The sequence below is a fragment of the Molothrus aeneus genome, chromosome 3, assembly GCF_037042795.1.
Source record: "Molothrus aeneus isolate 106 chromosome 3, BPBGC_Maene_1.0, whole genome shotgun sequence".
Lineage (NCBI taxonomy): Eukaryota > Metazoa > Chordata > Aves > Passeriformes > Icteridae > Molothrus > Molothrus aeneus.
The window spans coordinates 61,143,276-61,166,247 of NC_089648.1; the positions used below are offsets into that span (position 1 = coordinate 61,143,276).

At 41.2% G+C, this 22,972-nt stretch overlaps 2 protein-coding genes across 3 annotated transcripts in view; one reads left to right on the top strand and one right to left on the bottom strand.

Annotated features, from left to right (window-relative positions):
- The first annotated feature begins 1,569 nt into the window (after positions 1–1,569).
- HDDC2 (HD domain containing 2) lies at positions 1,570–11,284 on the top strand. The gene is made up of 7 exons (XM_066547057.1): positions 1,570–1,684; positions 1,879–2,252; positions 2,743–2,864; positions 3,745–3,847; positions 6,075–6,143; positions 9,824–9,962; positions 11,146–11,284. The coding sequence occupies exons 2-7, from the start codon at positions 2,064–2,066 to the stop codon at positions 11,238–11,240; spliced, it is 717 nt and encodes a 238-aa protein (XP_066403154.1). The 5' UTR covers positions 1,570–1,684; positions 1,879–2,063; the 3' UTR covers positions 11,241–11,284.
- Positions 11,285–13,107: 1,823 nt separating this feature from the next.
- Positions 13,108–22,972, bottom strand: part of TPD52L1 (TPD52 like 1) — a 51,128-nt gene continuing 41,263 nt past the window's right edge. The window contains exons 5-8 of one of the 2 annotated variants that reach the window (XM_066547058.1): positions 22,152–22,166; positions 19,551–19,589; positions 17,806–17,866; positions 13,108–14,910 (exon numbers count right to left, since the gene is read on the bottom strand). In XM_066547058.1, the coding sequence (XP_066403155.1) occupies positions 14,779–14,910; positions 17,806–17,866; positions 19,551–19,589; positions 22,152–22,166 (247 nt within the window). In that variant the 3' untranslated portion in view covers positions 13,108–14,778. The remainder of the gene's footprint in view (positions 14,911–17,805; positions 17,867–19,550; positions 19,590–22,151; positions 22,167–22,972) is intronic. The other variant, XM_066547059.1, reaches the window with a different exon arrangement.

Here is a 22,972-nt window from a genome sequence, read left to right on the forward strand (position 1 = left end):
CTTACCGAAGACTTCTTGCAACAGATTTTCACTAGCTAACTCTCTATAGTTGCTAAGATTGCCTCAGATGAAGGAAGATATTATAGTCTGGAGAACTAAAATGACCATTTATAGTGTTTGGCAGGTGATCATCAATCGTTTTGCTATTAGGAAGGGCATCAAGGCTGCTATTCCTTCCTGACGGGTCTGTGATACACAATCATTTTTGCCCTGTCCGCTGAACTACACAACATTTTCTTTTCTTTTTTTTTGTTCCTGCCGGATAGTACTGAATGAATCCCATCAATTAATTACTTTTCCTGAAGATATTTTGCCAATGCAAGGTTTACTGTGACCATGCTGGCAGAACACATAAGGGTTTTCAAAACCCGATGTGCTATCATTGGTGCTACATTATATAAACCACAAACTGATTATGATCTACCTTAGGAGTAAATACCGGGTCTGCTCCCAGCCACCTGGCATTTGGGGAGATGATTTGCGCATTACTGCACCAAGTGTGCAAAGCAACTCCTCTCCCCCAGAGCTATTTCTTAAAGAAATGGAAGCACAGCGTCAGTCTGGCATTGGGCGGCAGCAAATGCATTTGTAGCAGAAATCTGTGGGCAGAGAGCGCCATCTCCAGCTTTTAAATCATGATTACTCTGCGGTAACCAGCTTATTCGGGATTTCTTTTTTGAAATTGCCATCTGTTCTGGCAAAAGATGGAGAAGAAAGCCAGCTGAGACTGATGAAAGATTGAGACTTAAGCCTTAGCACTACCTTAATATCCTGTAGGGAGACTTTGCTAATCCTTGCTGAAGTTTCTGAATTACATAAAAAAGCTGCTTAAAATTGTATGGAGCTGATTTGTTTCTGTTTTCAGGCTACTTACTGAAGACTAAAATCCTGACAGAGCTAATATTTGTACTATGTCGGGGTCCTCCAGCCAACTGAGAGTCCATCCATTTAACACTACACGTGATGCATTTGATAGGTACTTGGAAAAGCACATAAACTATATATATATATATATATAAGTACTGTTGAAGAACGACTGGGTGGAAAACCAGTGTCAATAAGCAATATGCCAAACCAGCCCACAAGTGCATGCAGAGGGATTATATACATATAAAGGCTACAAAATTGACAAATATTACAAAAATTACACTGAGGCCAGTGCCTGTGAGTCCAGCCTCATGATTATCGCTCAAGTGTTCATTCTAAAGGAGGTCCAAAGAGGACATTATGAAACAAATTACTCACATAGAAGACAGACAGCCTGGACAAAGTATGAAATTCTTATTATGGATGGTTTCAAGAGCTGTCAAGACAAATCTGCAACAGATGTGTGATTAACTTCAAGCAGGAAAGCTGTACTGCAACACCCAAGGCATCTATGATTGTGTACACAGGTGTAAAGGTGATGATTTTCCTGGTCCTTATTGTTTTCTATTGTGGGAAAACAGCCTTGAAATGGTCACTAAAAAGTTGTCTGGGCTTTATTATTAATTTAGGAGTTTAAATATTTATACAAACGAAAGTTAAATACTCTGCCATCTGTTGATAGCTGGCAAAACTGCAGATTTTCTTCCCTGAAACAGACTGTTTCATCACCACATTGAAACCATTACCCGCTATTTCAGCTGGCAAGATAAAAGTAGCAAAGAAATGCAATGTATTTTGAAAATCCACCAATTGTCAGGTAAGTCACCGTATTATCTATTCAACTCAAAAAAGTGACGGATGTGCTTGCAGCAAAATGCCGGGAGTCCACAGAATAATTTAAGACTCATCAGCAACCCGGATAACTATCCGTTCTTCCCGTTCTTCTGTGAACAATAAATGAGCTTGCGATACTCTTTTTTTTTCTTTTTTTTTTTTTTTTTCATGGTAAAGGTCACCGAGATGCCCAGTTTTGACAGAGCTATTCCTGCCTTTCTCTCCTCCTCCCTGCTGGACCTCAGCGGAAGAGAGGAGAGGACACGCCTGCCACCTTCCCTTTTCCACTTCGCAGCACTTATGCCCGTGAGCAGCCCGGCTTCTATTGCAGTCGCAGCCCGTGTCATTCTTTTTTGTGGTGAATGAACCCCGAGGAGCCGGAGCTTTGGGGACGCAGTTCCCCCACACGCCTGCGCCCGGGCCCCTCTGCGGACGCGTCCTGGCGGGAGGAGGAGGAGGAGCCGCGGTCGAGGCCGTGCTGCCAGTGGCCGATGGCGGCGGGCGGCGGGGTCGGGCTGCTGCCCTTCCTGCGGCTGCTGGGGCAGCTCAAGGTGGGCGCAGGGCAAGGGTCAGGCGCGGGGGCTGGGGCCGGGTTCCCTCGGCAGTGCCCGGGCTGGCAGCGGGGCCGGGGCTGGCAGGGGGCGGTGGCTGGCGGAGGCCGGCGTGAGCCGGGGCTTCGGCCCCTGTTGTGCCAGCGCAGCGGGCCCGGCTGGGCCGCGGCTGCGGCGGGGCCTCGTGGGTGCCGCCGTGTCCCGGCCCTTGGGCTGCGGCGGCACCTACTGCGGCTGGGCCGAGCTCCTGGCCGGGGACAGCCTTGGGCTGGGCCTTGGGGCAGGCGTTCGCTGCGAGCATCAGAGCTTTCCCGTGGTGGGGCGGAATTTCTGCCGGTGTCTGTGAAACGAGGGCCTGCAAAACCGAGGGGTTTAACCTGTACAGTGCCATGGTCTGGTGGATGCTGTGGTATCCACCCAGAGGTTGGACTCGATGATCTCTGCGGGCTTTTCCAGCCTAACTGATTCTGTGATTCTGTGACGCGAACAGAGAGTACCGCGGACGGGATGGGTGTACAGGAACGTTGCAAAGCCAGAGAGCGTCTCCGACCACATGTACAGGATGGCGATGATGGCTTTGGTGACTGAAGACAAAAACCTTAACAAGGACAGGTGAGACTGCCTCTCCTTATCATGACCATATGTTAATGTTGTGGGAGAGCTGCAAACAAAAGGCTAAAGAAGCTGTCGTCCCAAGTAAGAGCTTTTAAATCACACTGAAGGAATTTGAAATCCTTTCCTCTCTTCTTATCCCTCTATCCTGTTCACCTGGTCGTTTGAAAGGGGCTAAAAACTTTATTGCTTAACTGTGAGTGTTGAGGCAAGTCCTTAGTGCAGAGGCTCAAAGCTGGTCTTCTTTCAAGTAGTAAATAAACAGGCTGAAGACCCTTGTTAAAAAACAATGTCAAGCAACAAACAGCTGTGTCAGAGCCTTAGACTATGTCGATTTTGACAGACTGGAGGAGCACTCAGCAGCGGTAAGGAGCCACAGAAAGCCTCTAGGATAGCAGAGAAAGCTATAGCAACTGACATGAAGGCTTTTTTGACTACTCTGCTGCAGACTGGCATGGCTGCAGAGCTGTGAGTGACAGATTATATACTGAATTAGGGATTGCTCCAATCAGATTAGCTTCTACCTGTTGCAGGAATAATGTGAAGTGTATAATGTAGTTAATTACCACAACATCTCCAAAAGTCAAGTATACAAAAGCTAAGTACATTACTTTTGAATATCATGCTCTGGTACACAGTGTATTTATACTTAAATCTGCATTTACAAGCAGTAGAGACTAGAAATCAAAAATCAAAATCATGTCAAGGTGGAAAATAATTCCCTTAACAAAAAAGAGAAAAATGTTATATAAAGTTTAAGAAAGGCTCGAACAACCTTTAGAGTATATGAAGGGGGATAAATTCTGCAGTCTTAACTTATGGATAAGTTTTCAACTTAAAATGCTGAAAAACTAATTATTCTGTCCCTCCTTCTTGTCAGATGCATACGATTAGCTTTGGTTCATGATATGGCTGAATGCATTGTTGGAGATATTGCTCCTGCAGATAATATCCCAAAAGAGGAGAAACACAGGAGAGAAGAGGTATGAACATAAGGTGTGAAGCCACAGCTGCAGAGCATTCTGTGTGTTTTTATCTTCTAGTGGTGGTGAAGGAACGCCCCAAGCAATATAATACTGTCATTGGCATTGGACAAGCCTGCCACAACCAAGTAGAGCTTTCAGCTTATTGAGATTTTTGTACTTGTAACATGACCAAGTACAAAGTTACAGAAGAATCTTTGAAGTAATCTTCACCTTGGCCCTTTTGATAATTTGGTCTTTGTTTCTACCTTTATTTATTCCTGAACTAGCTGCAGTTTTGGTAAGCCTGAATGAGTCATGTTCAGCCTCCTTCCCGAGAGGTGAGGAGCAGGGAGTAGGTGCACTGAGTAGGATGGATGACAGTTCATGTCAGATCTTGTGTGTGGTGTCAGATCATGAGGTTGACAGAGACTTCATTTAAACCTTCTGCACAGAACCTCAGATGCAGGTGTCTCTTTTGTTACTGTTGTGATTCTTTGAGTGAGCATGCCTAGAGTCTCTTTATTTCTGGCCTTGCACTTATCCAGGCTGCTGGTTTGTTGTTTCTGGTTTGTGGCATTATTTGAAGAAAATGTAAACCATTTCTGTAGCCACAGCTAGAGGGCAATGTCATGCCTCAGAAACTCTTCAGAGGCTTTTTTCATTCATTGTAAGAACACACAATGAAGTATATTAAAAAAAGAAACACCAAAATTACGGTCTGTAAAGAAAGTACTTCAAGAATGCTAAATGCACCTTAGATCGTTAATTTCCGCTTTCTTAGCAAAAAACTTACTCCTAGAGTTAGTCATGGGCCCCCAGCCCCTAGTTTTAACCAGATAAGCATAAAAGGGGCCCCCTTTTATGGATGATGAATAATCACTGGAGTGTTTGTTACACTCTTCAAAGATCTTCAAAACGCTGAACAGAGAAAAACTCTTTACTGGAAGCCTCTAAAGGTTGTTGTGTCACTGAGGATCAGCCTTCAACTTTGGTCTCATTTGAATTCAGGCAAGGAAAGAGATTTTGATGCCTAGGTATGTTTAAGAAATTTTCTTAAGTATTTGCAGCTCCTTCTGCTCCCATTTCAGTCAGTGAGGATTTTGTGAGAAGAAGAGTAAAGCATTAAATATTTGGGATGACTCTGAAATACTTTGTTGTAAAAACAGACCATGGGTAGCCACTTCAGGAAGTGGCTTGAGGTGAGTTATCAATACTCTGCTTCCACTGTAGAGTTCTCCTTTCTTCTGTTTGCTCTACAGCCAACATTGAGCTGGCTCCAGAGTTTGCTGCTTGTGCAGTAACTTTAACCAGTGAGTCTCACCAGCACTAAGGCAGCAGAAAATGAACCTGATTAATAAAAGCAGTTTTGGGGTTTTTTTAGAGGAGGGAGGTTGTTTGGAGTAGGGGTTTTTGACAGGTAAGTCATTTTAGCCACCTAACCTTGAAATCTGGTGAGTTCCAGAGCCGGAAAGAGGTGAGAAGGAAGGAGACCTTGATGCTTCAGTGGTGGCAAGCCATTTGGAACCATATTGTGACACTGTATCCTCTATATGAAGTGGAGAAACAATCATGGCATGAAACCTTTGTCTTGCTTGTGATGTTGGTTGTTTTAGAAGCAGCCCTTCATGTTACTGACCAAACAGTAGAGACGGCACAGAAAAGAGATTGATCAACTGGGGAACACAAAGAACATTCAGAACAATTTCTGGAGTCACAAGTTCTGCTGGGAGCCTGCTCCAGTGCAGGCTTCCTGCAGAGTCACAGCCTCCTTTGAGTATCCCCCTGCTTCGAATCCTCCATGGGTCCCAGGTAGATATCTGCTCCACCATGGACCTCCAGGGGCTGCAGGAGGATCTCTGCTCCTCTGTAGGGCTGCAGGGCCACAGCTGCCTCACCATGATCTTCCTCACAGGCTGCAGGGGAATCTCCTGTGGCACCTAAAGCACCTCTTCCCTCTCCTTCTTCTCTAACCCTGGTATCTGCAGAGTTCTTCCTCTCACTTCTCACTCCTCCTCCTGGGTGAAGTTGCATAGGGCTTTCCCCTCCCATTAAATATGTTATCCCAGAGGTGCTACCACCTTGGCCAGAGCTGTAGCCAAACATTGCCATGCCAAAACAATACAGTAATTTGCTGTGTAGTGGATGTTTCTGCTAGCTTGGTAACATGTAGATAATTATTCAGAAAATTTAATGATACAAATGTTGCTCAGAAAATACATAAATGGAAATGGCTTCTTTTTTTTAGACAGCTATGCAACAGCTGACCCACCTTCTATCAGAGGACCTCAGAAAAGAAATCTATGAACTCTGGGAAGTAAGTTTGCATTCTTTTAATCCTATTTTAAAATTTCAGGGTGACCCATTCCCTTCTTCCTATTTATCTGTGAAATTGTGCCATCTCTTATTTTGACCTCAAGAAAGTGAGATATATTTGCTTAGAAGATAAAGCCTAACAGTATGAGTCAAGGTCAATTTTGGATCCTTTTCAAACAGAAAGCCTGGACTTTGATGAAATAACCATCTTCTGCCCCTAGCCTCTCAGAGTTCCTGATCAACCTGTCTAGGGCTTGGTTTGTACAGCTAAAGGAAAAGTTTGTCCTCTACATCCAGCCCTCTGGATATAAATCTGATTTTTTATTACATTATCACTTGCATTCGTATCTGGTCATATGCAGCTTTTAATACAGGAAAAAAAATAATGGTGGGTGATGGTGCTGTGGTTTATTTTCTGCTTTTTATACAAGTAATATCTGTGGCTTTCATTTCTTTCTAATAAAGTCCATTAGACCAAGATATTTAGTAGTAACTTAAAATTATTAAGTAAACTAACGTTTAAACTTAAATGTGACCCAAAAAAATGCACTTTTTTACAAACACTTGAGATTTCTGGTCTTGGGTTCTTTAAAAGTTTGTATCAGAAAGTATCTTTTGTGTTTGAAGGTGATTTAACCGTTTTTATGCGAACCCATGCTGTTAATTGATACGATCTTTTATACTTGCAAATGAGAGATGATTAGATTATTTCCACACAATTCAAGTTTATAATTACTGTGCTTTATCTCCTCCTGACATACGGTCACACGGGGGAAATTGAATCCACAACCTCTTGTCCAAGCATTCTGTGTTTCTTGGACTGTATATCATCTGAATCTGTGTCTTACATTGATTTCTACTTAGAGGGAATTTAAATTCCAAATATTGGCATCCAATTTCTGCCTTTTGCTACAACACCCTGTTTGTGGTTTTGTTTTAGGTTTAGAGTTGTTTTTGGTTTTTTTTCCCTGTTGTATTTGGGTAGTTGTTTGGTTGAACAGGCAGTGGGAATGGGCACTCAGAGCTATATTTTAAGGTAAAGGGGGTAAACCAACATCCTCAGATACAGGAAATAATATGTGTGTATTTTTTTAGGGAGTACTGGTTCCTTCTCCCTTGAGAAACTGTTATAATTGAGGAAAATGAGGTTTTGATAGATAAGGTTAGTTCTGTGTAATTCGGTTTTTTGCTTTGCTGGTCTCAGTCTTCTCCAGTGATGTTGTAAGAGCTTGTTCAGCATGGAGTCAGTTCTTTAGCATGTTAGCTTTTCATCATCCTCATTAACCATCATTTAATATGTGCACACTGTTGATAGTTTGGTCTTTGTTTCTACCTTCAGGATTATTTATTGGCACTGTGTCTGCAATTCATTAGCATGAGTGCAACCCACCTGGCAGAGAGGGTACCCTAAAAATCCACTATTCATATGTAGTCCCTCTAGTGTTAAGTGGAACAACTAGTTGCTCTTTAAGAAGAAAAAAAAAAGAGATAAAGAAAATCAGCCTCTGATAACTTGGTGTGCTGCTCTGCTCTCCGCTAGCCAGAGACATTGCACTATGATTTTTTTTTTTGGTGAGTGAAGGTGGTCATGGACCAGAGCTGAACAGTGCTGAGCAATACAAGATTTCTTCACAATCTTAGCACGTCCTTCCTGCTCTGCCCTGCCCTTGTCTCTGTATCTCTTCACTTTTGGCTTTACAAGGACTGCTGCTTTGGGTGGTATTGGTGGGTACCTGGCGAGTGTTGTGTAGGGGAGGGGCAGCAGAAAGATGCCTCAGACATATCTTCACTTTATAACTTAATCCCAAATATGTTTGAAAAAACAGTGAAGTAAATGAGTCAGCACGTTTCAGCTCTGTCCTGCTTTTTTATTCTCAAGAGCAAAAGCATGGGAATGATTTTTAAAAGACAACCTGTGGTGTTGGAGAGACCAGTTAGTGTTTTTCCAAAGTACACTGTAATTTCAGAGTCTTAACCACCTGTGGGGAGGTAACAGTAAGTGTTTGTTTCAGCACTATGCACAGTTGCACATGTAATAGCTGATGTTTCTTGAGGACAATGTGAGCTGAGGTGTCAGTAACATCGGGTGTATAGCACAGAGGTTGGCAGCAGATTGATACTCCCACCTGATTGTTGGAGGTGAAACTGACTTTTACAGGTGAACAGCCCTACTTCTTCTTTTCTTGAAGTTCTCCTTTGTAATGCTGCCAAGAGTTTGTTGTTTTTGAGGGACCCTCTCCCCTGCAACAGAGATTAGAAAAAAATAGAGTAGAAATAAATAGATTTAAGAAAATAAGTAGGACTTAATTTAAAAATGAGGCAAAGCTCAGGTTGAAAAGAGAAAAGATAAAAACACTGAAATGAAATTTATTATTAAAATAATGATGAAGGTGTAACTGAAAATTCAAAGTACCATTGAAATTTATGTAGAATAGTAAACCAATCAATCATGCCTATCGAAATCTGGATTTCTGACCTCAAAGGTAAAGTAAGAAGCCTAAGAACAGGCTTCTAAGAGTATGCAAGACAAGGAAATGACTGTCACACTTATCTGAGCATGAGTGTGCTGGAATTAGAAAGCCAGGGTCTTTCCACTGTGAATGGCACTCATACCACAGTTGTTATCATAAGATGCAGAAAGGATTGCCAGGTTCTGTGGTCAGTAGGCAAACCTCTTCCTGCACTCATGCTGCTCTTCTCTGTGGAAGTGCTATGATCCACAGGTTCTGTGGATCTGGGAGCTTAGATGGTCCCAGTGTGCACTTTGGTGTGATAATGGTTGTGGGGATGACAAATAGGGTCAGACCTGCCAGTGGTATCAAGGTAATGGTAACCTGCACAGAAGAAAACCCCTTTCTATGGGCTTGGTTTTGGAAGTCAGGAGAGTCAGGAAGACCTGCTCGTGAGACATCTCATACAATGCAGTAGATTTGGGAAAGAGAAAATGCAGTGCCAAACCTGTCTGCAGCCATCACTGGAAGCAAATGACAGCAAAATTGTTCAAGTTGAGTAGAAATGTGAATCACTCATAAATATATACTGATGATGACTGTAGAGAGGGAAAAGATAGCAGAGAGATTAAAGGACTTAAATTCTGAAGGGGAGGAAACCCCTTAACCACTCCCTATCTCCTAGGAGAGACATAAGGACATAAGCAGCTCAGACAGATTAGAGGAAAAAGATTAGGCAGGAATGACAGGAGAAATATAAAGAACAACTCCATATAGAAACAGTAAGTGGTGAGAAAAGTGCTAAATAGGTCTTAAAAATAGGTGGTGACAGTGTGTAGGCACACACTCTGGTAATTAATAGCCTTAGCCAGGCCTGAAATTATCTTTCTACGTAAAATACAGTTAAATCAAACCTATTGTTTCACTTGTGTGTCATGCAGAGTTACCTCCATATCATCCCTGATTCAGCCAAAACAATTGGTATATTTAGAGTCAGGTTATGCAAAAGGCTGTATTTTACATCCCACTGCATTTAATATAAAATTGGCATGTATTTCAAGTGTTTTGCTGACCACTGTGTGTTCGTAAAAACAAAGTTAAAGATGTAACTGTGATGAATATTTCTGGATTGGCTTGTACTAATGAAGAAAGTTCTAGATAGATAAAGAGATTTTAGTGTTCTGTTTCAGAGTAACAAAATTCTTTTTCTTATAACTACAAATCTTTTCAGGAATATGAAAACCAGTCTACTGCAGAGGCCAAATTTGTAAAGCAGTTGGATCAGTGTGAGATGATACTGCAAGCATTTGAGTATGAAGAGTTGGAAAAGACACCTGGCAGACTGCAGGATTTTTTTGATTCAACTGCTGGTATGACATTTGGGTACTTTTTTTTCCTTTCATAAATGAAATACATAAACTCCCTTTCTTTTCCTGAAAGACATTCAGAGCAAGTGAGAACTAGTTATTTTACTCATTGCTCATGTCCCCTAATATATCTGGGGAAACTGGATGCATTGTGAACATACCTGACATTTATCTGTAGGTATTAAACCGGAATTTAATTTATGCCGAATTCCTTTTACATCACTTTTCACCTTAGAGAGAGGCTCAGCTTTCATTACACTTGCATGTGTGTAAGGATCTCCCTGAAACATCAGAGTCTTCATAAAGGAGTCTTCAGTGTTTACCCATGCTCTGACAGCAGTTTGTACTCTGTCAGTGTTTCAGGAGTCAGTGAAGTAGGATTTGTTATCCCCAAGTGAGCTGAGTGACCAGCCCAAGGTTCCTGTGAGAACCACCTCAGTGAAATGATTAATTTGCAACTGTATTACTTTTTATTCTGTCCACTGCTTTTCATCCTTTGCAAAATACACTGGTAGTTTAAAGCAGAAATAGGTAAAATAATAATCTTTATCTTTTTGGCAAGATAGTTGAACACCAGAAGAGGACTGTAACTAACTTGTCCTGTCCTGGGAAAAAAACTAGGGATAGACAAACTCTAGGGATAAGAGGACCAGCAGTCACCCAACAGAGTCCCTGACAAGTCCCATTTATACTTTGGTGATTCCCTAGGGAAATAATAATCTCTCTGTAAGACTTTTACTAGCAAAGGAAAAAAAGGACAATGTGAACAAAGCTGATAATGCTTTATTTTCTAACTATTTGTCTTTGCTCCCCTACCAGAATTCAACAACTTCAGTTGAGCTGGTGTGTGAGTAGAGCCTGCAGCATATACCCTAAGTGCACCTGGAACTGGAGTGGTTTCCTGTAGCACCATACATAGTATAGATTATCTTGGTCACGGTGCATCCCTTTTTCAGCTCTTAAATGTCTGAATAGAGCACAAAATACAAGCTTTTTGTGAAGAAAGGGTGTAGCTACACTTACTCCATAATTGGATTGAACTGGGAGCATTCACTTTCTCAAAAGAATAATTTGACATTTATTGTGAGCCTAAAGTGACATCTCTGCTATCATTCCAATTCCAGCCTTTCACACGTGGCAAAATGAGAGCATTTTTCATTAACCTTCCCTTTCTTTTGTTTTGCAGGGAAGTTTGTTCACCCAGAAATACTCCAGCTTGTATCTCTGATTTACACAGAAAGGAAAAAAAGAATAGCTGCCACATCTCATCCACATTCCTGAGGTGTTCCTAAATGCTGTAGCCATAATAAATACTTTGGTTTATATTCTGGTCATTATTTTTTCTCCTCTAACATCACTGATTCTGCTAGCAGATTTTTTTTCCTGTGCATTCATTGCTGAGAATCCCGGGACCACTTAGAGGGGAGCAGGTAATGTAGTTGCCTTCCAGATCAGAGGTTGTGTCAGGGAACAAAGAATTAGTATATTTGGGGTTCTCCTTCTTTTTAATCAGCCTCTGATTAATGCAGTCTCAGATACAAATAGATTCTCTACTGGGGAAGTCCACGTACATTTAAAAATTAGTTGATTGCAATCTAATCTGTTCATGTAATGCACTGTCTGGGGCAGGTGGTCTTGTTCTGTGAATTTCTAAGTATGTATGGATGTAAGTACCTTCAAAATGGGTTAATATCTACTCAGTGCTACACAGAAATGAGACTAATGAGCATGTGTCTGTAGAAGCTCTTGACTAGCTTAGAGATGAGATTTCTTTGAAGTGCATCAGCCTTAAGTGATGGTGCATAAAACTGGTAATCTCATTAATTATATTTTCTTAATATCTTCTTTATTTCATACAACTTTTCCCCTGTTCATGTGTTGTATCAGAGAATGGTGCCAGTATTTCCATAAGGTCTATATTCCTCACTCCCCCTCACTCCAGACTGGCAGTTTTACAGACTCCTTCACAGGTAATTAATAATCACAGAATACCTGAGGTTGGGAGGGACCCTCACAGTTTGTGCCATCTAATGCAGAAGCCTGTACATCCATGTAGAGCTGACTCCCTTCTCCAGGATGTGGCATGCTGGTAGCAGTTCTGCCATAAATGAGTTTCTGGCAGAAGTAGACACTAATGTAGAAGTACAGAGTGATTGTGAAGTAAAGCTGCAGTGGTGGTAAATGCCATAATGAGGCCACTGTCTGCACACCCAACTGCTGAATTGTGTGCAGCTGGAGATGAGGACAATGCCATGATTACCAAGTAAGCAAAATTTGCACCTGTAAAAATTACCTGGTAGAGACTGGGAGTTCTCTTCCACCTCATGTCAAATGAAGCAGCATAAAACTAAATTCAGTTGTCATATCCTTTAAAGGTAGGTAATGTATCTGAACACACGTTGTCAGGCACCGTGTGTCAGGAAATGCTTTCTTTACACGAACCTCAGGGGCCTGACTGAAGCTCCCCAAGTGTTCTGTGGCTGGTGTTTCCTAGATTGCTGACTGCTGTGCAGAGATGCTGGGAGCTTCTTGCCTCAATGGCTGGCATAGTGCTCAGAATCTACAGAGTGAATTGGTCTGGTTCAGAGGAGATGTGAGGTGCCTGCTCTGCTCAGGAACCCCCTGGGGCAGCAATCATGCACTGTGGCAAGACTGGAATAACAGGTTGCACTTTGCTGAGCTGATTAGTGGTTCTTGGCAATAGATTGCCATATTGCAGAGGGGGATGGAGTGGGGCTCACGGAGCTTTTTTCAGCACTTTTGTTCCACCTAGATGCACAGAAATCATAGTGTCCATTAGTTTGCATTGAATGCTGAGTGTGAAAGCTACAGATGCGTGGAAGGGCAGAATTGAGAACATTCTTGACAAACCAGCAAAGTGGCCTTGAAGAGATGTTTGGTAGAAACACACCCAGCACAAACACTGCCCTAAGCAGGAACAGTCCATTCGTGCAGCGTAGCAGGAGGCTTCCCCATTCTGCAGGGGACCAAGGGGACAGCGTGGAACCCCAGGCACAGTAATCAGAGTGGTTTGAGTTGGAAGGGCCCTTAAAGATCATCAAGTTCCAACTCCCTTGCCAGTGGCAGGGACATCTTCCGTTAGATTGCTCAGTAGTGCTGATAAACAGAATTAAAACATCACAAAGGGTAAAAGAGAGAGAAATTTATTTTTAATAAGAATATCAAGAACTTCATTTACACAAATTAAGTTGTCAATATCTTCCATTTTAAATAAATTCACATTTATGCACAAAACCACGTAAAATAAGCTAGAAAATTGTCACAAGAATACTAGAAAAACAATTAGATTTGCTTTCATGCTAAAAATCACACTAAAGAGGCATGTGATATAAATGTCCAAAGTTAGCCTATGTCCAGTAGAACATTACAAAAGGACTTTCAACTTTGTAAAAACTAACAAAAGCCACACAAGAAAAAAACAAAAATCACTTAAAGCCACATTTTCTCACAAAATTTTAAGCAGTCTGTAATGTCAAACTCACTAACACTGATTTGAAGCTTTGGCGTATGCTCAAAAAACACATCCATTCTCAAAGTAGCCAGGCTCTTTTCCATCCTGTTTACTGATAATCTCGTGCTCACATCAGTGTGTGGTGAACTGAGCAACGCACCGTGCGGACTGACATGTGCTCACTACACAGCAAGATAGTGTCACAAATGTGCTGCTCTTTCTTTAGAAAACATGTTAAAAGAATGCAGCTCAGAAAACATGCTGAATCAAAGCTGAGAGACGTCTGGCTCTTGGTGATTGAGCAGGGATAATGTGGTTGGTGGAATTAACATCCTCGAGCGAAGCACAGCAAAATTTGACACCAAAAGTGAAGTTCTTATTCATCCTGTGCATTGTCAGGTGACAGGGTCTACGCTAGCAGCTCTGAATGCATGGGCTCTCTAACCTATGGCATGTCTGAAGCCAAATGTTTGGTTTGTATTCTTTCACTTAAGGCTGTATCTTGACAGAGGCTCATAAACATATTTTCCCTTGGTTTTGAGGGGAAGATACAGAGGCAGAAATATGAGAGGTTTCCTCCCTCCACTTGATTTTCTAATTAAGTTCACTGCCAAGCCTTACTAAACCAAAGAGAGCAAGCAGTGGTGCACATTTTGAAACTGAAACCTTTCCAGCCAAAATGACGATCTGAAATCAGCAGCTGTGATAGGTTGTTTCTGTATGAATAACCAGGTGTCTCTTCCTGCCCTCCTTAACTCTGCTGCCCAACGGGTGTAGGGCAAAGCCAGACTGTACCACTGAAGGAGAAACAGCTTTTTGTGACAGTAAGTGATTTTAATTCTGTTAGGAAATAGATGATGTACAGACACTCCTGAGCAAAGGGCACCTGGTATGGATGGTAGACAGCTGGTGTATGGGCTACTGCTGGCAGCTGAATGCTTTGCACAGCTCTAGGTCCATCTGTCTGATGTGGCACTGAGAGGGAAGCCAGAAACCAAGAGACAGAAAAAAAGGTAAACCAAAATAAATAAGAAACAGAGACTGGGAGATTGTTAGAGGGAAGTTACATGTAACTGAAAACTATTTAGTCACTTAACACAGAATTTAGTGCATTACAGCCAATCACTTGTGTGTGGTTTTGATGATGTACAAAGTACCTGGTGCTAAAATGGCCCACTGAAAATAGAAATAGGGAGAGGAAACATTTCTCCAACACAAGGCCAGGATGGCAATTTTCCAAAGCTGACAAAACCTTGTTGCACAAGTTGTGTGGTGAGGGAGAGCTGAAAATCATTGTCTGGGCAAGTCTCTGAAGAGAGGCATGTGGGGCACAGGAGGGCCTGCTGTTTAACACTGAAGCTCTTCTTCACTTTCAGGGAGCCGGGTGCCAGCAAGGGAGCTCTGAGCACTAGCATGGGCTGTAGAGCTGAGAACTTCTTCAAAACTGCCTCCCGTGTGGCTTGTCCCACCAACCTTGGTCTGAAATAAGGCAAACAGAGAACAGCAAGATCCTCTGCCCACACTGAAGCAAATCCCATTTTCCAATCCACCCCATGGCCAAGGACAGCAGGGAACTGTTCAGGCAGAGAATGCGTAGGGATGGTTCCTTAGAACAACAGCTATAAAACCAGTCAAATAAAGCAACTTTAGTCCAGAATTTCTAAACTAGGCTGCCATCATAAAATTTGACAGTGGCATGTCTCATATGCTTAAAGGAGTCAGTCCCTAAGTAGATCCCAGGCAGGACCTTAGACCCTAGCAGTAAACCCAATGGGGTTGTTTACCTGAGTGGCTCACACTGGTTTCATTGATTTTTTTTCCAATTCTATGCAGGCTGGGAAAGAGATGGATACTAAAATGTACTGGTTCATTTGCTGAGTGGCCCACATGCCAGCTATAGCAACACAGCTGCTCACAAAATTCATAAACCACACTGGGATTTTGGACAGCAGAAGGAATATGGTAACCAAAGGACCTAAATCCCTTCAGGCACTTGTAGCTGCCTAGAACTGGAATATAAAACTGCCAGTGGCATTTTCATGGGAGAAGGCAGAGAAGTGTTACCAAAATACATCAATCAAACGTATCCAATGTGCTTGCACATCTACTTCCAGAATGCTTCAGGTCACTGAATTTGTAATAAGTATTAAAAATAAAAATCAGTAAGACTAAATCTTTGAAAAAGAAGTTCTCTAACAAAGATAGAGCTGTATCTAAAGATTTGGAAATGATCAAGACTAAGCGATGAAGAGACAAAGCTGTTGTGACTAGGTTGTCTTGGTAAGAGAACATTCTTTTATGGCTTTGCTTGCTGATATGCCTGCTCCAAGATGATTCAAGCCAGAAAATAGGGCAAAACCTTTTACTCCATCCTAGAATTGCAACAGAACTCAAAGACAAGCTGACATTTTTCAACCTCTCAGCCACTGAATGCTTAGGAAGATTATTTTATTAAATGAACCTTGTGTTCTAAGTTTCCAAAGGGTTAATCCTACGTAATCCTGTTTCTTTAGCTAGCACAGCAGCTTACCTAGCTTGGAATTCCAATAAAACATTTAATTCATCAGAGTTCAGATTTTCAGAAAAGTTGAGAAGAATGAGACACCCTTGTCCTGTTTGATTTCCAGGGGAAAATGAACTAGTATACTCTTCCAAGAAAGCTACAATCCAAAGTCCAGACTCCAAGAGAAAATAAAATCTAATTTGAAATTTGACTTCTAAGTGTTATGAAACCTGAACATCAGTTTTGGCGAACTGCAGAACACTGTAGGATCACTGAAGCTTTGTAGCTGATACAGGGGTTGGAAAGATTATAAGACTACTGCTGTTCTTTTTTCAGGGGCCTCTCTGGGTCGTTCTCTACTTTTTGAGACCACAACAAAACCCTAGAATTGAAGGGTAATTCCATGATTTCTCCCCCATCCCCTGGTCTTCCTAATCTTGCAAGCCTTGGAACAGAGGTAGGGAAAAGGAGAAGCAATGCTGAAATATTCCCATTTGTCTGCAGTCTACCCTGGTGGCACCCTAGATACACGATTCCAGCTTCCCTTCCCCATTCACATAAGGAAAAAAGAGAAGAGAAGAGAAGAGAAGAGAAGAGAAGAGAAGAGAAGAGAAGAGAAGAGAAGAGAAGAGAAGAGAAGAGAAGAGAAGAGAAGAGAAGAGAAGAGAAGAGAAGAGAAGAGAAGAGAAGAGAAGAGAAGAGAAGAGAAGAGAAGAGAAGAGCCCCTCACTTTAGGAGGGACGTTGAGATGCTTGAGCGTGTCCAAAGGAGAGCAACGAGGCTGGTGAGGGGCTTAGAACACAAGCCATATGAAGAGCGACTGAGGGAGCTGGGGTTGTTCAGCCTGGAGAAAAGGAGACTCAGGGGTGACCTTATCACCCTCTTCAACTTCCTGAAGGGTAGCTGTGGTGAGCTGGGGGTCGGTCTCTTTCTCCGGGCAACAACAGACAGAACAAGAGGACACAGTCTCAAGCTGCGCCAAGGGAGATGCAAGCTAGAAATAAGGAGGAAGTATTTTACAGAAAGAGTAGTCAAATACTGGAATCATCTACCCAGGGAGGTCGTGGAGTCACCATCCCTCGAAGAGTTTAAAAAAAGACTGGATGTGGCACTTGGTGCCATGATCTAGTTGAGGTATTAGAACATGGGTTGGACTCGATGATCTTAAAGGTCTCTTCCAACCTAGAATTTCTGTGATTCTGTGATTCTGAAGAGAAGAGAAGAGAAGAGAAGAGAAGAGAAGAGAAGAGAAGAGAAGAGAAGAGAAGAGAAGAGAAGAGAAGAGAAGAGAAGATTTTGAGAAAACGTCAGTGAGTTTGTCAATAAAGATAGACAAGGTTTCATGAGATATGGAGGATTATTTCAGACTCAGAACTTACTGTATTTTCCTGCTTAATTACAGATTTCTTAAAGGATGATCTAAGAGCACTCCGAACTCAACAGGCTGAGCTGGCATGACAAATACTCTCCTCTAGAACACCTGTGCTTAGTCAACAAAATAAGATCAGGCTTCTCAGTGATCAAGCAGATCACTGTGAGTGGAAATGGTCTTCAGAGCTGTGCAGTTTGAATTACCTTTTTCTATTTCTGAATGACACATTGAGATGACTGGGAACAGACACTCCTTACCACCACTATTTTTGGCATTTCCGAGACCACTTGCTTACTTTAGCAGGCATCAGAAATAATTTCTTAGCAACAAAGCAAAGGAAAACAATTTCTTTGCATATTGCCTTCATTTTCCATTAGTGCTCAATGACATTTCTTGATGGAACAACAAACTAAATCAGTCTTCTGTACAAATGATAAGGACAACTAAGCTGTCACGCTTTAACACACACGGGCATGCAAACTCTGCCCCTAGCCTTTACCTTAAGGCTTGTGACAGTGGTTTCAACCTTCTCCTCAAACGATTTGAAAGTTGGAGAGTTCCTAGGAGAAAAAAAGTTGAAGGGAGGAAAAAGAGTCAGTTGCCAACATCATGGGATAATTCCACAATTTGATCAGTTCTTGCCAGCCAACACTGTCAGCACAGAATGAAGGCTGGCTGGCAGCACAAGGCTATGAACACTCACTTGTGCTCTGTCAGTCAAATCCAATTATGGTAATCGGATGAGTACTTTTTAGCTACAAATTTTCAAAAGTAGAACCTGCATAGTAATTGAAACCAAATTATAACTGGCCTGCCTACTCTATGATACATTTGTCATGTTCTCAGAAGAACAACCAGACAATGCTGCCTGTAATGCTGCTTTTCTATGGCTTTATCCATCTGTATTGTTGCTGTAAAGAAATAAACATTCTTTTCAGCTGATGAGCAAGTTCATAATGTACATTATTAAAAAGATGCCAAGTTTAATGTCCTAAGGTTGGGAAGAAGGACATTAGAACCACATGGGAAGTGGGTCCCAAATGTCTTTGAGGAATCCTGCCCCGCCCCCCCTTCCCTGTGATTTTGTGACTGCTGTTTTCAAAGACAAAGACTTTAGAGAGACTGTGCTCCTAAGGTGCCTCCCTGGCTAAGCTAAGCTTTTCTTTGTGTTCACCCAACACACTGGAGACTTGGACAAGTCTACAGTGGGTGAAGGGGACCTTCTTCTGGTTCTCTGCTCCTTGCTTGGCACCTGAGAGCTCATTTAAAGCATACATTGTTTCATTATTAGTGAATACTCTGAAGCTCAGGCACTGATAACTTCAGCCAGCACAGTTGGCTGAAGTTGTCAGCACAGTTCCTCATTCTGCAAATACATTTATATCATATCCCCCATCAGGCTGAGTTAAAATGACCCCAATTTAAGGGAAGAGCAAACAGAAGCCAGTTGAAAAAATAATGCAAATTTAGTTTCTGTTATTTAGATGACAGATTTTTTCATAGGACAAGAAGGGTCAAAAGGAGAGAGAAACTGAGTTTTATAACTAATATTTGATCCATAGGTCACATTGGTGAATGCTGCCTTAAACTACCCACCTGCTGAAGTTGAATGAATTAGCATCCATCATTTAGTTGTGAATTTGTTTGTCATGCATGCTTGGCACAGAGTGGGGACAGTCATGTATTTAAAGGCCAAGGGAGTAAAAAGAAAGCTGGATACTAATTTTATATTGAAAACAGTCAGAGCTTTACTTGAACAGACGTCAATATTTGGCTGCAGTGAAGTAAAGCTTGATTATAGCCATTAAAATATGAAAGCACTCATGTAAAATCCCTCCATAGGAGCATGATCCAAAGCCTGTTGGAGTGGAAAGCATCTCTGACGTTAATGGGCTTTGGATGATGTTCTAGAGACAGCAAAACAACTGAATTTCATATTCAGTAATACAAACCTGATAACAATCAGCTACCCAAATACATCTCAGAACTGCTTCATTTACTCAAAGGCTTGTAGAAAAGATTAAGCAGTTAATACAATTAAAATGAAAAAAAAACAAACCAAAAAACCAAAAAACCCACAGCTAGCCTGTCCTGCAGCACTTATCTACATGAATAACCTTAATTGATTGAAGTGAGACTTCTCATCCAACTAAAAACTGCAGGATCAGGATCAAAGCATGCAAATCCCCCCTCATTACTCTGTTGAACATCACCATAGCAAATAGAATGTGGGTAGCACATTACCTCATTGCAGGCATGCTTATGGAATGGCGAATAGAATAGCTGTGGGATGAAAGCAAAACATAAGAAAAAAAAAGCTGTAAAATCTGATTTCCAATATGATTATAATGTATTTTTTAACTTAGCTTTAAATGTACATATACATATAGTCAAGAGAGCTGGTATTCTTCCTCTTCTGATGGCAAGGGCTTGTCCAACTCTCAGCTCTAAAGATCTTACCGCCACATTCTCATGTCAACTGACCAGCAATGGGGCTCAAAAGAATGATGCAAAACAGCTCCTGGCAAAATCCATTTAAATGGTGCAGGCCCTGGCTATCTACAGAGACACAGGAAAGGGCACAGAGAGCCACCTCCATGTCCCGCAGTGACAGAGGACGAGCTGTGTGTTGGGCAGGACGGATACACCCTAGGTTTGTGCACATCAGTGGAGCTGGTTCCGCTGACTCCCAATCTCAAAAGGCACAACTGCTTACCTAAACAAGAGGTTTCTTCAGCCAGAGAGGCAGCACTCTCACATATCTGCACCTCTCCAGGACATTTCACTTCCTCCTTCACTCCTCAACTTTACCAAAGGTACGGAGCTATTTTCCACAGCTCTCATCCAGCTCTCTTTGTGACACTTCCCTCCTCAGACTTCCCAGCAGCAGGAGTATTGGAAAGTTGTAAGCAGAACATGGGACCTCTGCATTACTCTAAGATCCCCAAATCATGCTGCACAGCTTTAGACCTCCAGATGCCACCCACGCTGACTGCTTGACTTACATGAGCCAAATTCTCCCATTTCAGACACCAACTCTGTTTTCACAGCATCACCTGTTCCCTGCTGCTGGGAAGCATCATGCCTGACCGAAAATAAGAATCTTTATTTGAAGCTTAAGAACTTTCCATAAGCACATTTAGATCTGAGCACTTCAGGTAAAGTGTGTGATGCAAGAGTGTGTCTTTTTCCAAAAATCCCTGCATTGCTACTTTCAGTGTTGACTGACAGCTGCAGCCTGGTCTGACTGAGAACAGGGAGAGCTTTACTGTAAGCATCACCAACACTTGGTTGCAAGTAAAGCATGATTATAGCATAAAAAATGAAAGCTCTCATACAAACAGCACAAGTGTTTGTTATAAACTACACAAAATCAGAGCAGCACTGAGTCTATTATACAGATTTGGTTTTCCAGATTACAATCTTAAAGCTTTTCTAAAGATTAAAGATTTTCAGAAATGGGGGTGGGGAAAGGAGGGAAGAGCTATTTGGCAAGCAGGTGGAATAGTGAGATCTAATACAAACTGTTTGCTGTTGTATATATTTTAAGGCTTCTGCTAAGATCAGATAGACAAGAACTGACAGCAGACAATGCTAATGTTTCATGTTCAAATTTTCACATAATTTTTAAGACTTATGAAAGATTAGCCCAAACATTTCACAAGTGCAGCAAATCTTTAACAGTCCTCATTAAATTAAGCAAGCATCCTTGCCATTTTAGTTTTGCAACCCACAACAAATAGGCAAAAATAAAGTTTGGAAGTATTTCAGCATAGACTGCTCATCTTTTAATAGCAAAACATTCCAAGTATAAAGGTTTAAACCAGAAGATTAAATTCACAAAGCTAAGAGATGGCACATGACAATCAAAATATTAAATGCTTATTTTTTGAGTTCATATTTTAATTTCTCTAAAGAGGTAAGAATGCAAGTTATAGAGACAGTGCAAAATCTTCTTTTAGTACAAGCCTAAAATATTAAGCTTTTTTTAAAGACATGCATGACTGTGATCGTGATCATTGCAGAGAACAGGGATCCTTCATGACAGAGGAATCTGTCATTTATTACATTTTAGTTTCATGTCAGAGTGAGTTTAGAAGGTCAATCTATGCTGTACTTTGAAGTTTACTCAGTGAATTAGAGTCCTTGTTAGGATAACTTAGCTGAATGGAAAAAATACTCTTGAGCTTTTCAGTGCATTGAAGATACTACAAGGCCAGAGGGAGTGGCAAGGCCTTCAGGGCTGTTCAGCCTCTCCTCAGAGTGAAATGACATAAAGCCAGACTGCTTACAGAATCTTTAAGAACACATAAAATTGTTTTCTAACAATTTTTTTTTATCACATATTCAAGTGGTTTACAGAATCAATAAACTCTAATTATAAAGAACTCCTTTATCATCTTCAGAACTTGGAAATTTCCCCAAGACTCAAGACTTTTAAAGAATCATGACCAAGATATTTTTGCTCTCTTGAAGATGAGGTAATTAAATACTTCATATAATCTTTACAAAACTCAGCTGAACAGAACTTTTTACTGTTTGTTGCTCATGTTCAAGCCTCTGACAGAAAGAATATGGTTAAGAGAATGGGATTATATATAAGTAGGTTTTCTCAAGACCAACGTCTTTTGAATGTGTCCATTATTTGAATTTAAAACTAATCTACTCAAGGCAAACACTTAGTCCAATCCTTCTCTTGTTACACTCACCGTGCTGCAAAAATGAGGCATAACAGTTTAAGTAGCATATAATGAAGCTGAAAGGAAAGAGGTTACTGCATTACAGCCCATAAAACAAATCTGGTCAAATACACAGGCAGTATTCAAGGAGAGTAATGTGTCTTACCCAATTGAATGTGATCTGGGGTGGATGCACAAGGAAAGAAAAGCAAGAGTTAAAAGTATTAGGAAAAGGTAACAAAAATAGACATACACATCTGTAGCATGTCAAACTGCCCAAGGAGAAAAATAAAATAATTTACATTCAAATTTTGATGCTGGAATTCACAGTAGAATGTGGATCAGTTCAGATCCCCCCAAAGAAAAACTTTTCATACAGTCCTTCGCTATGCAGCATACCTATTCTGTATGCATTGAAAAACAGAAGTTTTATCTTTAAAAACTAAATTTGGTGTTCTCTTTATTAGAACAGATTTAAACAATGCTGTTTTCTCTTCTCATAGCCTCCTTTAATATCAATAAAGAGAAAGTATAGGTGAACTGAAATTGTACAGGTACATAAGAGCAAATGATGTTTTTCCCCCTCTGAATCCCTTAATCATCTCTCAGTTTAAAAAGGGTATGTAAAAAATAAGGAGTTTTTAATTCCTAAAATAACATTTTCTAAAATACTTGTTCTTTGTTGAAAATAATACTTGAAACACTTTGACACTGTGTTCCACCTCACAGGAAACTTAATTAAGACGGAAATGGGAGAGACATACTGAGATACAATATTCAAAGGATGTCATTAATGTTCCAAAGTTGAGAAATGATGAGGCAGACAGGCCTCTCCTTCATCTGTGCTACTGATGTAGTCTTTAATTACAGACCACTTCAAGGGAACACCTGCCTCATGCAGTGAGCCAGAGAGGTGGTGCACACTTAATGAACATCTCTTCAAATACTTATTTTTCACATCCTTTCTCAGTGTGTAGTGTGATGCAT

Excerpts from the sequence above, each read along its gene's own strand:
- HDDC2 (XM_066547057.1), top strand. The coding sequence starts at position 2,064 with ATGAACCCCGAGGAGCCGGAGCTTTGGGGACGCAGTTCCCCCACACGC. Across the intron at positions 6,144-9,823 it reads AAATCTATGAACTCTGGGAA|GAATATGAAAACCAGTCTAC; the intron begins GTAAGTTTGCAT and ends AAATCTTTTCAG. Across the intron at positions 9,963-11,145 it reads TTTTTTTGATTCAACTGCTG|GGAAGTTTGTTCACCCAGAA; the intron begins GTATGACATTTG and ends TTTGTTTTGCAG.